Raw genomic sequence first — 17,933 nt, 5'->3', positions numbered from 1 at the left:
AACGCGACGCGATTCAAAACCAGTGCAGCTTTATTGGCTCACACTGCGGACACTCTCATTGTCCAGCCCGCCCCGCGCTTCCCGCCAAAACGCCCGCGGCGCATGCCCGGCCCGCCCGGCAGCCAGAGGAGCGTGCACTCCCGGCAGCCCTAGCGCGCACTTCCGCCCCTCGGCGGCGCGCACCCCTGGAGCTCACCAAGGGGCAGGGAAATCGAGGCTGGCGCATGGCGATGACGTCACCGGAAGCCAGGATGATAGAGACGCTCGGCCTCGGCTGCACGCGTTGGCTGACGGGAGAGTGGCCAGCAAGGCGAGCGGCCGGCGTACCCCATACCCGAGACCCGAACGTGAGCACCGAGGGTTCGAGTCCCACCCCCGCCCGGGGCGGAGCCGGCGAGGGGCCTCGCGGCATTGCAGCCGCCGCTCTGAGCGCCCGCTTCCTTTGCCGGGCCCAGGACCGGGCAGCGGAGGCGGCCCTCGCGGGGGACCCCAGTCTGGGCAGCTGACCGACCGGACGATGAGTGACAAGCTCGACAACGAAGTAAAGTGAAGGGAGATGTTGATGGGAGACGGAGGAGGAGATGGAGGAGAACGGGATGTGGGGGGAGATGGAGATGGAGGCGGGATAGGAAACCTCTGGGAGAAAATGGGACAGGGGGTAAGTTGGGAGAGGGGAAAACGGAACGCGGGTAAGGCTGGGTGTAGATGCACTAGTGGAGGTCGGGGTGTGGGGCAAGGGGCCCTGGGACGTTCAGGTTCTAGGGTCCAGCCCTCAGCCCAGTCCTTGCCTGTCTCCACACAGGGCCCTGTGCCCATGGAGGGCTGCGACCAAGACAGCAGCAGTGCCCAGGGTAGCTCTGCAGCAGTAGCCCCCCAGGAGGAAGACAAGGAGGAGGAAGGGGGTGCTGAGGCGGCTGCAGAGTCCGTGCCTCAGCCAGGGCTCTACAGCTACATCAGAGACGACCTGTTTACCTCTGAGATCTTCAAGTTGGAGCTGCAGAACGTGCCCCGCCACGCCAGCTTCAGTGATGTCCGACGCTTTCTGGGCCGCTTTGGCCTGCAGCCTCATAAGACCAAACTCTTTGGGCAACCTCCCTGCGCCTTTGTGACATTCCGCAGTGCTGCTGAGCGGGATAAGGCCTTGCGTGTGCTGCATGGTGCCCTCTGGAAGGGCCGCCCACTGAGCGTGCGCCTGGCCAGGCCCAAGGCTGATCCTATGGCCAGAAAGAGGCGGCGTGAGGATGAGGGTGAGCCAGCAGCCACATGTATCGCAGATGTAGTGACACCTCTTTGGACCGTGCCCTATGCTGAACAGCTGGAGCGGAAGCAGCTGGAGTGTGAGCAGGTGCTACAGAAGCTTGCCAAGTGAGTGTGGGTGCAGCAGCCCCTTGGCCCCAGAGCTCTGCTCTGTGCTTGTTCAGCCCATTCTGTGCCTTGTACAGACATCCTCAGGGCCTGCACGGTCTCTTGGGTAGTTAGCTGGTAAAACCCATGTATAAGCAGTGTGCTTTCCTTGGTTGAGGGTCATGAGGGAGGGGCCAGGTACCTGGGCATTTAGAGAATGGCTGGGGATGGCTGCAGGGGAAGCGGACTGAGTCCAACCTTGGCCCCAACTCATCCTGCAGGGAAATTGGGAGCACCAACCGCGCCCTGCTGCCCTGGCTACTCTCACAGAGGCACAAGCACAACAAGGCCTGCTGCCCACTGGAGGGGGTTAGGCCATCACCCCAGCAGGTCAGGTCCGGCTGGTGTGGCCAGAAACTCCTCTCATGTCCTTGAAGGAGCTCTTCTCACCTATTTCTGCCATCCCTCTTCTGCTTTGCATTTGCTGTTGGTATTCATGGTGTGACCGTTACTTGTTGTCAGCCCCATCCCTTGGATGGCCAGGGTAAGGGCAGACATGTCTCTCTGCCTCCCTGCAGACCGAGTATCGTAATAAGTGTGAGTTTCTGGTCGGCGTTGGGGTGGACGGGGAAGACAACACAGTCGGCTGTCGGCTTGGCAAGTACAAGGGCGGGACGTGTGCTGTGGCCGCCCCCTTTGACACCATGCACATCCCTGGGGCCACCAAGCAGGTGGTGAAGGCCTTCCAGGAGTTCATCCGGTGAGGGCTTATGGCTGGGCTGTGGGCCCCAAGAAGTTCCGAGGTGGTAACTCTCTCTCTGGGAGCCGAGAGTCTGCCTGGGGGGATTCTGGGATTGTGATCTGGCGGGTGTGGCTGGAAGAGAGAGCAGGGATGCTCACCCAGTCCTGGTTGGCAGATGTTGGGGGACTCAGGGCCATTCATGGCTCCCACAGGTCCACTCCATACTCCGCGTACAACCCAGAGACGTATTCAGGCCACTGGAAGCAGTTGACTGTGCGCACCAGCCGCCGTGGCCAAGCCATGGCCATTGTCTACTTCCACCCCCAGGTCTCAGGCGGGGTGGCCCTCCTGGGGGAGGATGTCTGGGCCACAGCGAGCTGTGACGCAGCCTTACAAGGCCTTTTCTGCTGCTTACCCAGAAACTGGGCCCTGAGGAACTGGCAGGGCTGAAGGCCTCCTTGGCGCAGCACTTCATGGCGGGGCCAGGCAAGGCCACTGGGGTGACCTGCCTCTACTTTGTAGAGGAGGGACAGCGGTGAGGAGCTTGGGTAGGGGTGGGGTGGGTCCCTGCAAGGGCTGGTGACACTGACAGACGTAACCCTACCACCCACAGAAAGACTCCCAGCCAGGAGGGCCTGCCCCTGGAGCATGTGGCTGGAGACCGGTGCATCCATGAGGACCTGCTTGGGTTGACTTTCAGGATCTCTCCTCACGCCTTCTTCCAGGTAGCCCTGAGTTCCTGGGGATCATGAAGATACATGGAGGGGGGGCTTGACATGATGTCAGGATGTGATAGGGACAGTGGGCTAGGGCAGTGATAAGGGATTAGCCTGGGGAGAACATCCAGGCAGGAGAGCCACAAGCGTTGTAAGGCAGAAAAATCATTTCCTATTAGATTCTCTGATCACCTTTTGGGAGGGTCATATGTAGAGGTAGGAACAGGAGTTGGGGTGACGCCAGGGCTCTGGTGTGAGCTCTGGCACTCAGAAAAGAGGTGAAGGGTGGGTTTTCACCATCAAGTTACTCTTTAAAGCCAGGAGATCTGGCGGAATTGCTAGGCATGATGGGATTGAGGGTCATTCTGAGGACTGGGCCTCTGGCACTCAGACGGCTAGATGGTGAGGGGCGGGGGGTATCTGGAGACCTGCGAAGAGGGTGAGTGACCCAAGGATGGGGCCATGGAGACCCCCAGGCAGGAAGAATGCCCAGGGAATCCAAGTGCTTGGGGGTGAGGAGGGTTGTGCAGGAGAGAGGCCAGTGTGGGCAGCGAGACTCTGCCGGCCCATTCTCCAGGTGAACACTCTGGCAGCCGAGGTGCTCTACACAGTCATCCGAGACTGGGCCCAGCTGGACACAGAGAGCACAGTGCTGGACGTATGCTGCGGCACAGGCACCATCGGCCTGGCTTTGGCCCCAGTGAGCTCTCCTTCCCCACTGAGAACACCCTCTCCCCACCCCACCCATGTTGTCACCTGCCTCATGACCACCCCCAGTGACCCCCCCCCCCAGCCTAGTCCAGATCCTCTTTCACTCCAACACCTCCTGCCATTTCTCTCCCTAAGGCGGTGGGGATGGGGCGGGGTGCCATGAGTCTGTCTTTTCCTGGCTTCAGAGAGTGAAGAGAGTCGTGGGGATTGAGCTGTGCCAGGAGGCTGTGGAAGATGCCCGGGTGAATGCCCGAGACAACGGTGAGAGCCAGTGGTTGTTAGGGCCTGCGGTGGGGTGAGGGGCAGAGAGTTCAGTAGGCCACCTACTGCGTGGACTGAACAGTGTGCCCACGGTGCCAGAGCTGGATGATAAGCTGGCTCCTTAGCCAGCAGGTCTTCCTGGGACACCTCTGGCCAGGGACTTAAAGACACCGTGCAGACTCTACGGGGAGAGGGTGTTCTGGGTCCCCTGTGACAGGGCTGTGGTTTCATGTCCAGAGTTGAGCAATGTGGAGTTCCACTGTGGGAGAGCTGAGGACCTGGTGCCCACTTTGGTGAGCAGACTGGCCTCCCAGCAGCTCGTTGCCATCCTGGACCCACCCCGTGCTGGCCTGCGTAAGTGGCCTCCATCTGGGAGGTGTCATGGGGAAGGGGCGGGGGGCAGGGGTGTCTGGCTGGCACACCACACGGCACAGCTTCAGGCCTGATGCCCATCCTGTTTGAACCTCCTCAGATTCCAAAGTGATCCTGGCCATCCGAAGAGCTGAGAACCTCAAACGGCTCCTCTATGTCTCTTGCAACCCCCGGGCGGCCATGGGCAACTTTGTGGAGTGAGTGTGAAGTGGGGGGCCTGGGGTGGCCCCAGGACAGGGTGGACCAGGGACCCAGTGGACCCATGTGGCTGACCTTGACATTCCTTTCCTACCACAGCCTCTGCAGGGCTCCATCTAACCGGGTGAAGGGCACCCCCTTCCGGCCTGTCAAGGCTATGGCTGTGGACCTGTTCCCGCAGACCCCACATTGTGAGATGCTCCTCCTATTTGAGAGGGTGGAGCACCCCAATGGCACAGGGGCCCTGGCACCCCAGGACCCTCCACCCCAACCCCCACCAGGGCCCCCAGTGGACACCGTACAAGAAACCAGGGCTGCTGCCTCTTGCTAGCTCCCTGGAGAACTAGAATCTTGTCCTTTCAGAACAGGGGGTTCCCCAAGTCCTTGCCCCAGGATGCTCAGGCAGCATCTAGAAGGCACAAGACTTGGCTGTCCATCTGTCCCCATGGATCCTAGGCTCCCATAGCCTGTCCCCTACCACTCCTCCCCTTCTTTCTGGGTTAGCTGGGATATAATGCTAGAATAAAGAGTTTCTCAACTACTGATGTTACTGTGATGAAAACTCCTTAGCACACAGCATTCCCTTTTACCCACCCATTGTAGGTGCCGGGGGCAAGGTCAACAGGGCACCCTGAGCAGCCAGTCTGAGCCTCCATTCCTGCTAGCACTCTGTCAGCCCCTCTGCATAGTGGCAAGTCAGAGCAGAGTGTGCTAACAGCATCAGGTTTTATGCTTAATGCCAGGGAAGCAAACATCTCATGGCCCAGAGCCAGCTGTACACATAAGGTAGAACACACTGCAAGGGGCAGCCTGTCTACACAGGTAGGCCCTGTGGTCTGCCCACTTTCCCTGTGCCTTGTGAGGTGAGGTGCCGTCCCCAGCCTAACCCCGAAGGGAAACCATGGGAGCTGGGGCTGGGATTGGACGCTGCCCAGCTGCTGTAGGAACAGTGTGACCAGGCACAGACTAAAGGGGCTGTTTCTGGCAAGTTGAGGGTCCACAGCCTCACATGCTAAGAAGAAAGAAACACCAGTCATTCCCTTTTGGGACAGTTTTGCTTTATGCGTTCAGACAATCAAGGCTCACCCTTACAGCCATAGTTTAGCTGCCACCTAGAAGGTACACGACGGCCAGTGGCCAAGTGGAGGTGGCATCAGCACAGGCTCCCCCTGCCCTCCGCCCCCACAGCACGGCTGTGTGCACACAACACTCACACCCACACGGCGTGGGGGGAATACAAGAGGAAGGACATGGGGAGGCTGCAGCAAGGCTCACTGCCTCTAGTTAACACGTGTGCACAAAGCTTTGGTTCACAATGGCGCATCTGGCTGTTCTGAGGGCAAACAGTCATATAGTCAAATGAGGATTCACAGCTGCAGACAGGAAGCAAGACAGAAGCAAGTGTCTAATTACAGCAACTTGATTTGAAGGTTTTGTTTTATAAAGGTCAACAGAGAAGCCAACTTCCGTCACATAGGTGGTAAGGAAGGGATACACTGTGGGAGGCACGCAAGACCGACATTCTGTATTCCTGAAAACAAATGCCATCAACACCAACCACGGGGGACAGGATGGAGAATAGGCACGCCCGTGGAGAATGCAGCCCAGCAGTGGGCCCCTACAGCCAACAGTGCACCCCTGAACAGCCCCTAGGAACAGGGAATGTATGGCCACCAATACCTTGCACATGGGGACAACCCAGAGCCCCAAGCACACCCACATCCCCTGGGGCTCAGGGTAGGGACATACCTACCCGTTGCACCTGTCTGCAGGAGCCACCTGGAGAGCCACTGACTGCTGATCAAAGGAACAGGTGGCCGTGAGGCCTGGCTGCACAGGGCAGGTGCCCTTAAAATCCAGTGCAGCCACCGTCACAGGCAAGACCGCCGCCCTCCACATGCTTGTGCAAGCTCCAGGCAGGAACGCCACTTTGTGAGCACAGATGGTCTACATGAACGGTCCTGGTTTCCTCTTCTAAAATCGTGCTAAAATGCTTAACTTGTTTATATCTGCTACGTGATTCCAAATCTATCTTCTACTCTCGCTGTAAAAGTTTCTTCCCAAATGCTAAAATATCATAAAAGCTTTAAAAATTGATGGGTGGACAGATGGACTTGACTGTGCAAAAGTCTTCAGTAAAAAGTTGCCAGAGGCCAGTGAAGAGGGCCTCGGTGTCTAAGAAGGCGTGTTTTTAGGACATTAAGACTTACTCCGAAGAAATGAACCACACGCCAGCGCAGGGTAACAAGCCAGGCAGAGACCAGCAGACTGCATACTCCCACTGGCAACAGGTTTCAGGAGTGGAAAAGAATCACCTTGAGGGCTCGCCTGCAATCTCTGAAAAATAGCTGATTCTAAAATTGTGTTTATTTTAAGCCAAAAAGGTCTGAAATACTCCTTCCTATTATAACCTTTTCAGAGTAAAAGGGAAAACACAAGAGGCAGGAAAGGGGCGGGGGTGCCAGCACGCACCTTCTGACCAGACCCCTGCAGTGGCCTGCGAGAACCCGAGGAACAGAGTGCCACAGGACTCAGCCACCACTTTCTCAGTCTGTCACTTCTTGTCTGTGCATGTACTGACACTCATGAAAACCTTCATCAAACCAGTCTGCAGCAAGTCCCCAGAGGCAGAGGTCATTCACAGCTGTTGCCAAGCTCTTGGCTCTCACCCGGGTGGGTAAGTGGAGTCCATCCTTGAACACATCCACTCAGACCTGTGGGCGGCCCCCAAGGAAGAGCTGCGTGGCCCAGCTGTCCCCGTGCACCAGAGCCCCACCCCTCTGGCCCCGGCCTCAGATGCCTGGCCGCAGGGGAGGAACTCAAATCAGAGGCCCAAGGCTGCAGAGTGAGTGGCGGGTGGTCTCCCTGGCAGCAGAGCTGGCAGTCCCCGCGCCTGACCCTGCTGCCTCCCTCACACGTCTACAGTGCACAGGGGCTCGCCACCAGGCTGGGCAGACGCCACAATAGACATCTTGGGCTTCTTCCGAGTCTCCTCCTGGAAGAACAACGAAGGTCAGGGATGCCAATGATGTGGGAACATGTCGCCGAGCCCAAGCTCAAGCAAGAGGTGCCCAAGGTAGGGAGCAATGTGGGGGGTGAGGACAGGGACAGTGAGCTCAGCACATTAGTGCCGTAGCCTCTAGCAGGAGGACACCACTGTTCTGCCATACCAGGTGGAGGGAGGGGAGGCCTGAGAAGTGGGCCAGATGGGAGGCTGGCTGGGTCTCCCTGGATGCTGTCTCACAGCACTACATGCTGGTGCTTCCCTGGGCCTCAGAATACACCCAGAAGTGAAGGGCCAAGGAAGTTACAGCCACCAGGGACAAGCCACATGGGTGGGTCTCTCTCCCTACTCCAACTTGAGGGCAGGGGTGAGGCATCTCTTGCACCAGAAAGGTGAAACAGCAGATACCCTCTTCTCAGGGTTTTATACGGGCCCAGGCAAATACCACACCTAAAAAAGGTCCTAGTCTAGAAGCCTGTCAAGCGGGTGGCTTGAGGAAGTTGACCAGCACCAAGCCTTGCCCAGGTCCACTTGCTCTGTGAACCATGCTCCTCTCTTCCAGAAATGCCAAGGGCCTGAGGTATAGGTCCGTGATGGCAGTTTGTCGCCCACTGGACCCTGAGTAAGGGAGGCCTGGCAGGTGCACTGTCCCTGCTTTCAAACAGCTGGTACTAAGTAGAAACACCCAGAAGCCAAGCCCTTCACAGCTGCAGGCCAGGGCTGAGAACTCTGATATAACTAAAAAATGATGTGATGTGATGCAAGTGCCATGAATGCTGAAACAAAGAAAAGCAAAGGTACTCTGGAAGTGCTGCGGGCTCACTGGGAAGAGGGAGTACTACACTGGCATCAGGAGCCAGGGACGGGTTCCTGCAGGCTGACGTCACCCCCACAGCAGCCCACGTGACCCTGTTTCAGCCCTCCCCTCCTGAGTGCAAGGGGATGAGGGAGTCGAGGGGCCATGGCCGGGGTGCTGGCAGGGCCTCCTGCTCACCCTCTCCTCGGCCAGCCTCTTCATCTCCTCCTGCAGCTTGCTCAGGATGTGCAGGTTTGGCTTGTTCTTCTTGGCATACTGCTGCAGCTCAATCACGCTCTTGTCCGAGGTCTCCTGGGGGAGCACCGCGCCTGGCTCTCAGGAGGGCCCTAGACAGGCCTCAGCGACACATTGTGGCCAGCGGCCAGAGCTGCATGACCCCACCCCAGCTGCCCCACCCTCAACTGGCAGACTGACAAAGCCGCAGAGAACGAGACCAGTCCACGGCTGCCCCAGCTCACTTTCTGGCCATGCCACCCCCACTTCCACCTCACCCTCAGCAGGAAGAAGCTATGGCCTCTTCCCTTCATAAGGCAAAAGCACCCTAGCACGCAGCTGCCTCCAACTCCTGCCGTTGGCATGGAGCACTCGACCTGCCCTGACCCTCATAACGTAACGGCCAGAGCACGGCCTCAGCCAGCAGCAATGGCGCGCTGCCAGATGGGACACACCCTGGCACTGGGAGCCCACCAGCCCCAGACACGGGGCTCTCTGCATGCCCTATGACTTTCAGCACAGGACCAAGCTGTCCTGAGGCCCTTCCTGGGTGAAGTGGCCATCTCTGAGAACGCCTGCTGCGCCTAGGAGTGTCAGACTCCACCTGTCCTCCGAAAGATGTCAGCTGGGGCTGTGCCCAGACAGGACCCTCGCCCTCCAAGCTTGGAAGGGTTTCCACTCATGGGCCAAAGCAGGCTTTCTCCCTCTCAATCTTAGTCCAACCAAGATGCTGCACAAAAGGAAGGGACATAAAGGCACAAGTCAGCTTCATCTGCACTACATCTGAATTTTCTCAGCAACTCCTATCTTGAGGTTCCTCAAAGCACTCTAGGTGCCCAGTGTCACCACCTTCACTCCATCTTGTCAAGTCCAAAATGAGGGCCTCTTCAGGGATACCACAATGACCACCTCTCCCCTTACTGGGGTGCCAATAACCCGAACTATTTCTGGAAACATTAGGGGGAAACTTAAAAACCACAAACACCTCCCCATATTTCCTTCCACCTCACAAAGCACACAAATCTAAGGGAAATGATTTAAATCTCAGCAACACAGCAAAACAGCCTAAACTAACCAGATGACACATTCACGCTGTTGAGTTAAAGGTAAACCGATATTTATAGCCAGGAAAAGCTGTCCTGCATCTCTTACTCTCTCAAGCTCCTAGAGGTCCTCAAATTAATCCAAAGGCTTCCAGCCCTGTGCAGCAGAGCAGTCAAGACAACAGGGCTTAGCTAAGAAGCTTCCTCTCCACTTGGGCTGGCAGCACCCACCACCTGCACCTCCTGTTGGGCAGCCTTTCCCATATAGCCAGTGCCAGACCCAGGCTTCTCAGGGAGGGAGGCACAGCAGAAATGACCTCCCATCCCCCAAGGTCACAGACATGCCCAGTAGAGGGCCCAAGAGACAGCACTGAACAAGAGTAGAGCTGCCCAACTCTGCCCCTGGGACAGCGGGACCCCAAACACGTGCTCCACGGTGGGGGCCCAATTACCTGTTTGACCATCTTGCTGCTTTCGCGGCCATACATGCGAAGTAAAGACCCCCAGTTCTTGACATGTGGGTGCAGCAGCTGAAGGATTTTCTGAGAGGCCAATTGTTTCCCAACTCTCTTGTTCTTACCTGCGAGGAAGACGAAATGTGGAGAGGGAATCCCTAACACCCAGCTGTCAACATGGCCACCTCTCCTAAACAGGAGCACGCCTGCTGTGCCCCCAGCCCACCTGAGGGTATGCTCTAGAAGATGGGGTACAGGTGTGTTCTAGCCCTGCACTGGGCACCAGGTCTCACAAAGCTGAGGCCAGGAACCATCCCACCCCACTTTGCAGAAGAGCCCCCTTGGGGGCTTCATGAACTCAGCACAGGCGTAACTGATGAGGCCGCCCTCCCACCACCCCCACACTTCCAGAGCAACAGACAAGCAACAATGGGTGTTGGCAGGCAGAGGGGAGGGGAGACTCCATCAGAAAGCCCAGAGAAGTTTCCAGAGGGTGCATGCACTTTGGAAGGGTTTCTATGCAGAGGGAAGGCAGGGCCAAGGAGCAGAGTGGTCTGGAGAACAGTGAGTGCCAGAAGCCATCTATGGCCAGGCAGAGCAAGGCTGGCCACGCTTCCCAGACAGGTGGGTCAGTGGTGCCAGCATTCCTCCTCTGCCCCAGCATTCCTCCTCTGCCCCGCCTGCCTGCTCCGGAAGGTAGTTCCATGAGGACAGGTGTCTGCTGGATCACGGGGACAGCTGGGTCTGTAAGTGATTCTGCAATTTTCCCAGGGACAACTGGTATGTTATCTTCCAATCTAACCAGCACTGGTTTTGTGTTTATGATAGTCATACACAGTTTCCTTTTAAAATAATGTTTTAAAAAAGTGATTACTCCAAAAACCAAATTCGGTAAGGAGTGCAGGTGATGCACACAGACACCAGAACACGGGGACACAGAGTACGGCAAGCCAGGGGCTCTGTGGCCATTCAGGAAACCCCTCCTCCTGCCACAGGGACCACACGGTCTAACCCAAACGACCAGCCCAATCCCAGGAACCAGGAGGACAGGGATGGTGTGGGCAGGACTCCCACAGCCCTGCCTTAGGGTGGCTGGCTTTCAGAGGCTGAGAGGAGAGGCCAGTGGACACAGCACAGGTGGTCAGCACCCAAGGCAGGAGCTCAGGAAAGATGCCAGAGCAGTGGCCAGAGACCCAGCCACAGAGGCTCAGGGCTGCCAGAGAGGCCACAGGGCAGGGTGTGCCCTCCCCAGCAGTCACAGGAAATTGTGACAGGGCAGCGCGAAGCAGGGGGCAAGGCTTACACCAGCCGCGCACTGTGTGCTTGCCACACGCCATGACATATTCGCTCTTCTGGTTTTTACCAGGAACCACTTCAAACTTGATGGATGTGTCACCCATTCCATGGTTTCTTTAAGAAAAAACAGAGACAACAGGTGACATCAGCGGCGAAGGGAGGAAAGAACTTCAGGAAAGCCCTTGAAAGGCTCTTTGATGAAGACCATGCCAGCCCTTTCCCCAAACCACTTCTCAGTGGAGGAGGACAGTCTTCATGCCAGATCTGATCTCATGGACTCTGACTGACCGCCAGGCACAAGGGGCCTCTGTGCACGCGCTGAACAACTGTCAGCCCAGTCTTTCACAGCACCTCTTAAGCCAGGATAAATGGCTAATAAAGACACTGGGCACTAAAAGAGAAGCCCCCATGACCCCTCTCAGGAGGGGAAGCACCCGCCCTACCTTTTAAGGCACTCGTGGAGGATCTGATATGGAGACAACAGTCCGGCCTTGCTGGTCAGCTCGTAGACCCGTGAGTCCTCAATACTGATGTGGTTAAAATACTACAAAACAAGGAAGCCACTCCTAAGTGCTGGACCAAGCCTGCCGGACGCGCAGGGCTGCTCCCCATGCTGTCTGCTTTCCCCAGAAGTTCCCTGTCCTCTTTACTGCCTCAAGGAGCAGGTCATAGCCCCACCTCACTGTCTAGTTGCCCCCTGGGACGGGACAAGCAGTGCTGTACTAGGTTGGGGAGAACATGCTGCAACAGAGCCTGGTGCTGCCTGGGAGCCTTTTCTGAATCTAAGTGCGATCAGACACTTAGAAATCTAAAGACAGACAACCTTAGGAGAAAAATGTGGAGATCTTCGTGAGATTATAGAAGAGAGACACTAAGTCAGACAAAAGCAGTGTATTCTAAAAAAGGGCAAGCCTCCTGAAAGCTACAAAAGGCCTGGCTGGCTCCCGTTTCAAAAAAAGTCATCCATCCTGGCTCTGAAACCAATCACTAGTGAGACACCACCTAACCCATATGTTAGGAGAAAAAAGGGAGGTTCTGCACAACAGAGGCAGGCGGCAGCCAGGAAGTGGCTGTGACCCCAACAAGGCTTGGGCCTCTGCTGAGCCACCCCAATGAAGGGAGGCCATGGCCTACCCTCTCAGCATAGCCCACCTCCCTGTTGGGGACTGCTGGGCTTCGGGGCTGCTGTAACAAAGTACCACAAAGTGGGTGGCTTATTTTCTCACAGTTCTGGAGGCCAAAAGGCCCAAACAAGTCAGCAGGCCACATTCCCTCTGAAAACTCTCAAGGAGATCCTTCCTTGGCTTTCCTGGGTACTGACAGCCCCACACTTTCCTTGGCTTATGGCAGCACTGCTCCCATCTCCGCATGGCCCTTTCTCCACCTCCCTCCCTCTTCTTATAAGAACGTAACACTGCTCCTCTGGGCAGGGAGGCAGGGGTTCCTCTCCCTCCACCAACAGACTCAGTGCGACAGAGTCGAAAAAAGCAAGGCACTATTTCTGAAGAGAACTCCTGATTCTGATGAGCTGAAAATCTCCCTGCTCCCATTTGGCTATTGTCTTCCAACAGGTCCCCACAAGATACCTCCACTTACAAGTGTCCATATCAGTGGGGATCAGTTTCCAGGGAAAGTTATTCACCAAGACATCAAGCCCAGGCCCCATCATCCTCAGTGGCTGGCCAGGCAGCCAAACCATCAGCGGTGGCTGGTGCTCTCACTCAGCCTACGAGGACCAGTCTCTAACCAGCAGCCAGCACCTGGGCTATGGACCAGGCTGATCAGGTAGAAAACAACTGTGTGCTCAGGATCCTCCCTGAGAGAGCCAAGGCACACACACACAGCTGGAGAACACCCACTCAGAAGCCCAAAGACACCCAGGAGCCACTGGCAAAGGCCCACGCCACAATTACCCGTACCAGGTGCCATAGTCACATGTGGCTGATAGTTAACCTGAGAGGGACATATAGGAAATGCAGCACAAAGGGCAAAAGTGACCCACTGACAACGGTATGGAAGAAGCCTTGCATAGAAGCCTATGCCCAACAGACACTGAAGGACCATGAGGGAGCACCACGGACAGCCCAGCACCCATAAATTCAACAATTCAGAGAAAATGGACTAATTCCTTGAAAAATGCAAACTACCCAAATTGCCCTTTTCAAGAAGCTGAATTCGTAGTTCTAACTTTCCTGCAAAGAAAACTCCACATGCAGATGGCTTCATTGGTGACAACTGCCAAACATGTAAGGGGCGGGGGACACACCAATTCTAGACAACCTTCCAAAAAACCTTAAGAGGAGGAACAATTGCTAATTCATTTTATGATGTTAGTAGTACCCTGTTATTAATACCTGACAAAGAGAATCTGATATCTCTCATGAACACACGTGTAAAAATCCTAAACAGAGCATTAGCAATTCCCAACCAGTAACAAATATAAACAAATATATGCCATGCCCAAGGAGGACTTATCCCAGGAATGCAGTTTTTAAATAAATCAACCAAATTCACTCTATCAATATATTAAAGAGGAAAAGGCCTATCATATCAATAGCTGCAGAAAGGGCCACCTGACAAACTGCCAACACCCTTTCATGATAAGAACACTCAACAAACCCAGAATAGAAGAACCTGTCCTGAACGAGATAGAGGGCACCAACAAAAAACTGACACCTAACATCACAATCTGTGGTCAGAGGCTGGATCACTCCCACCTAAGATCGGAAATAAGACTAGGATGGCCACTCTCCCCACTGCTACTCACCATGTAATGGAGCTTCTAGCCAGAGCAGCAAACCAAGAAAAAGAAACAAAAGGCACCCAGATTGCAAAGGAAGAAATTCAACCAACTTTAATCAGTCAGCCTACTCTGTACACAGAATTCCAAAGAAATCAACAGAAAAAGTACTAGAATAATACAATTAGCGAAGATGCAAGATACACAGTCAACATACAGACAGTAAATTCCATCTCTCTACAGTAGCAATCCAGAGTCAGGACTGAAACCAAAGTGCTACGCACAACAGTTCCCAAACACGTATGAAACACTTCTGTCTAAATCCAAGAAAATGAAAGCAGGATCTGAACACTGGAGATGAACAAGCAACAATAAAATGACATGGAAGAAAACCTCAATAAATGGGGAGACACACCGGGCTTGTGAGCTGAAAGACACCATACTGTTAGGAAATACATTCTCCCCAATTTTATCTACAGATGTAACACAATTCCAATCACAATCTCAACAGAACTTTCCATACTGACATACTGCTTCTATATGTAAGGGCAAAGGAGCATGGTATGGAAGTACTTTTGAAAAAGAACAAAGTCAGAGGGTTCACAATCTGATTTCAAGAATTCACGTCACTGGGGCGCCTAGATGGCGCAGTCAGTCACGCATCTGCCTCTTGGTCTCAGCTCAGGTGGGAATCTCAAGGTCGTGAGACTGAGCCCTGCATTGGGCTCCCCAGTCAGTGAGAAATCTGCTTGGGATACTATGCCCTCTTCCCTGCCATACTCACTCTCTCTCAAATAAATCAATCTTTAAAAAAAAAAAAAAAATTTCATCACATTAAGAAGGTGTGGCATTGAAGGGACAGACACACAGACCAAAGAGATAGAACCAAATGTAGAGACACACCCACACACACATACATGCTGCTCCCACAGATGTGCAAAGGCATCCAGTTGAAAACACATCTACCGTACTGCCCAGCAAGGCCATCTTGGGTGTTTACTAAACTACGCTCACAGGGAACCCTGGACAGCCTCGTAGCAACTAAGTGCTAAACACCAAAACTGGAAATGTGTTCAACGCCCCTCAATCAAGAAGGAAGAACACACCCAGCACTGCCCTATAGTGGGCAGTCAGCAGCAAAAACAACCAACCATCGACACAGGCACCAACAGAGATGAATCCTACGTGCATCACTGAGCTGGAGCCTGGTTCTCAGGCTACCTACCCTGGGACTCCACTGATAAGACATTTGGGAATTGGCTAACCTAGGAAGACAGCTCAATGCCTAGCAGGGTGAAAAGAGAAAATTCTGACTACAAAAGGACAGTTCAAGAGAACTGGGAGGGGGAGAAGATTTGAAAATGTTCTGTCTTGATTGTGCTGTGGGTTACGTGACAAAACGACAGGCATGGCTCAAAACTCACAAATATCTACCCAAAAGTGCACTTAACTCTCTATAAATTAAGAAGTAAATTGGGGGGGGAGGGGCAAAAAGGCAAAAACAACAGGTCACTAATACCTAAATTCTAGAACAACCATGAACCAACCAGAACCCACAGCTATCTAAAAAGCAATAATATACTGAGGAAAAAAAAAAATCACTCCAGGTCTTATGAGTGGGTAACGGTGCCAATTCTGGTCCTGTGTTTTCGCCTTTTTTTTTTTTTTAAGATTTTATTTATTTATTTGACAGAGAGAGACACAGCAAGACAGGGAACACAAGCAGAGCGAGAGGGAGAAGCAGGCTCTCCATGTAGAAGGGAGCCCGATGCGGAGCTCGATCACAGGATCCTGAGATCATGACCAGAGCCAAAGGCAGAAGCTTAAAGACTGAGCCACCCAGGCACTCTGTTTCAGCTTTTTCTTTTTTCTTTTCTTTCTTTCTTTTTTTTTAAGATTTTATTTATTTATTTGACAGACAGAGATCACAAGTAGGCAGAGAGGCAGTCATAGAGAGAGAGAGGGGGAAGCAGGCTCCCCGCTGAGCAGAGAGCCTGATGCGGGGCTCGATCCCAGGACCCTGAGATCATGACCTGAGCTGAAGGCAGAGGCTTTAACCCACTGAGCCACCCAGGTGCCCCTCTTTTTTTTTTTTTAAGATTTTATTTATTTCTTTGAAAGAGAGAGAGAACATGAGAGGGGAGAAGCAGACTCTCTGCCAAGCAGGAGCCCGATGTGCAACTGGATCCTGGGACTTCAGGATAATGACCTGAGCCGAAGGCAGTTGCTTAACCAACTGAGCCACCCAGGCACCCGTTTTTGCCTTTTTAATCAACACCAAGCATGTCCTGCCCACACAGCAGCTCTCACACTCTGGATGTTCTATATATCCATGCCACCATTGTGTGTTAACTTCGTGCCACTGCACCTCAAGGACAGGAGGACACAGCGAGAGCTCCCAAAGAACCAGGGCCCCCCAGCCCACCTTGGCATCCTACCGTCCCCTCGCCCCCTGGAGTCCACATAAGAAGGGAATGCTGCCCCCACAGCCCCAGCTCTGGCACCAAACCTCCACAGAAGCATCATGGCAAAGAGGGGCTACTACCTACCGAGCTACTCACAAGGATATGAAAGAAACACTGTCACAGTTTTTTAGGAGCAAGACAGCAAAATCAGTCAGGATTGAGCTGCTCTAACACATCCAACCTGACAGAAAAGCTACTTTCTTCTCTGACAAATTTTAAAACAAGGGAAAAATACAAATGTGTATGTGTGCACACACATACAACTAAATTCTAAGTGTGAAAAAACTTCTCTAGAGAATGAGGACAATTTTGGTCACTGGACACATATTTGGATCCTTGTATCCAGTTCCTGGCATGGAGCTCCTAAAACCCTTAGAATTTCCTCAGTGATAGGTGTACCTTTTGTTCTTCAAATGAGCCCCTCTGGCCCTCACCTGAGTTTATGCTAATGAGGAGACTAGGGGGGCTAGGTGGGGACCCTAGATAGTTTCATGATGGGAACTTCATGATCGGACTGGTCACCAGAAAGATGAAACACAGTTAAGGACCTGTTCGTCTGGCTGTCCATTTGTATCCTTTATAATAAACCAGTAAACAAAGTTTTTCCCTGAGTTCTGAGAACAGTCTAAAAAAGCTCTAATTCAGGGCACCTGGGTGGCTCAGTGGGCTAATCCTCTGCCTTTGGCTCGGGTCATGATCTCAGGGTCCTGGAATCGGGCCCTGCATTGGGCTCTCTGCTCCACAGGGAGCCTGGTTCTCCCTCTCTCTCTGCCTGCCTCTCTGCCTGCTTCTGATCTCTGTCAAATAAATAAATAAAATCTTAATAAATAAATAAGCTCTAATTCAAGCAAATTAATGTACCTGAGGGAAGTCATGTGAACCCCTGAATCTGTAGTTGGCTGGCCAATGTGGGTGGCCTGGGCACCCCACTTGTGGCCAGAGTGTGAGGTGTACAGTCTTTTGGTACTGAGTCAACTCCACATAGACAGTGTGAGAACTGACCAGAGTTGTACACCCCTCGCTGATGTCAGAGAATTGGGAGAACTGACAAGATAAAGCCCCTTGTGTGAACAAGGGAACTTTTACCTGGGATTTCCAAGCTGCCCATGTGGCCTCCTCCACCTAGGGAAACCTTTCTCAGGCTATTTTCTGATGTCATTACTGGGAAGATCCCTCACTTTCCAGAAAAGCCCCAGAGTACAGCACCAGAACCTGAATCTTACTACAATCCACACAGCCCGAGGCACAAATTCCAGAAACCCACAGCATCTGTCCCACAGATGCCTCGGGCAAATGCAAGGAAAAGGGTGCAGCCACAATGACCTTGCAGACTGAGGGCAGGAAGAAAGGTAGAGGATGAAAGAACAGAGCACAAAGACTGCCAGCTGGTCACTGTCAAAGCCATGCACCTCCAAAAGAGAAGAGGTAAGTAACCCCAGGCCTTTGATCACCAGGTATGAGGCAGTGACAGGGTTGATGGTACAGGTTAGGGACAGCCTGCAGCCCTCCAGGTGCACATCCCACTGCATGGCCACTATGAGGATGCCACAATGCAG

General features: G+C 53.8%; 2 protein-coding genes across 5 annotated transcripts in view; one reads left to right on the top strand and one right to left on the bottom strand.

The window, feature by feature from the left end:
• The first annotated feature begins 272 nt into the window (after positions 1–272).
• Positions 273–4,889, top strand: LOC111142383 (tRNA methyltransferase 2 homolog A). Of its 2 annotated transcripts, none has more exons than XM_022495411.1 (12): positions 273–541; positions 803–1,365; positions 1,626–1,734; positions 1,923–2,104; positions 2,299–2,413; positions 2,506–2,621; positions 2,700–2,811; positions 3,380–3,550; positions 3,678–3,774; positions 4,012–4,128; positions 4,247–4,343; positions 4,444–4,889. In XM_022495411.1, exons 1-12 carry the CDS (start codon positions 518–520, stop codon positions 4,673–4,675), a joined length of 1,935 nt encoding a protein of 644 aa, XP_022351119.1. In that variant the 5' UTR covers positions 273–517; the 3' UTR covers positions 4,676–4,889. The 2 variants fall into 2 exon arrangements, with proteins under 2 accessions (XP_022351119.1, XP_022351120.1); XM_022495412.1 differs by having other exon boundaries at positions 274–541; positions 3,380–3,502; positions 3,699–3,774.
• A 491-nt stretch (positions 4,890–5,380) lies between these two features.
• Positions 5,381–17,933, bottom strand: part of LOC111142423 (DGCR8, microprocessor complex subunit) — a 31,922-nt gene continuing 19,369 nt past the window's right edge. For 2 of the 3 annotated variants that reach the window (XM_022495487.1, XM_022495486.1), the window contains 5 exons: positions 11,616–11,716; positions 11,180–11,286; positions 9,874–10,001; positions 8,343–8,456; positions 5,381–7,339 (listed from right to left, as the gene is read on the bottom strand). In XM_022495487.1, coding sequence (XP_022351195.1) covers positions 7,256–7,339; positions 8,343–8,456; positions 9,874–10,001; positions 11,180–11,286; positions 11,616–11,716 — 534 coding nt within the window. In that variant the 3' untranslated portion in view covers positions 5,381–7,255. Of the gene's footprint in view, positions 8,457–9,873; positions 10,002–11,179; positions 11,287–11,615; positions 11,717–17,933 lie in introns of all 3 variants that reach the window. The other variant, XM_022495484.1, reaches the window with a different exon arrangement.

The sequence above is a fragment of the Enhydra lutris genome, unplaced genomic scaffold (genome assembly GCF_002288905.1).
Source record: "Enhydra lutris kenyoni isolate GAN:26980312 unplaced genomic scaffold, ASM228890v2 scaffoldscaffold8, whole genome shotgun sequence".
Taxonomy (NCBI): Eukaryota; Metazoa; Chordata; class Mammalia; order Carnivora; family Mustelidae; genus Enhydra; species Enhydra lutris.
The sequence above is the reverse complement of the archived record's forward strand: the minus strand, read 5'-3'. Positions and strand labels throughout refer to the sequence as shown.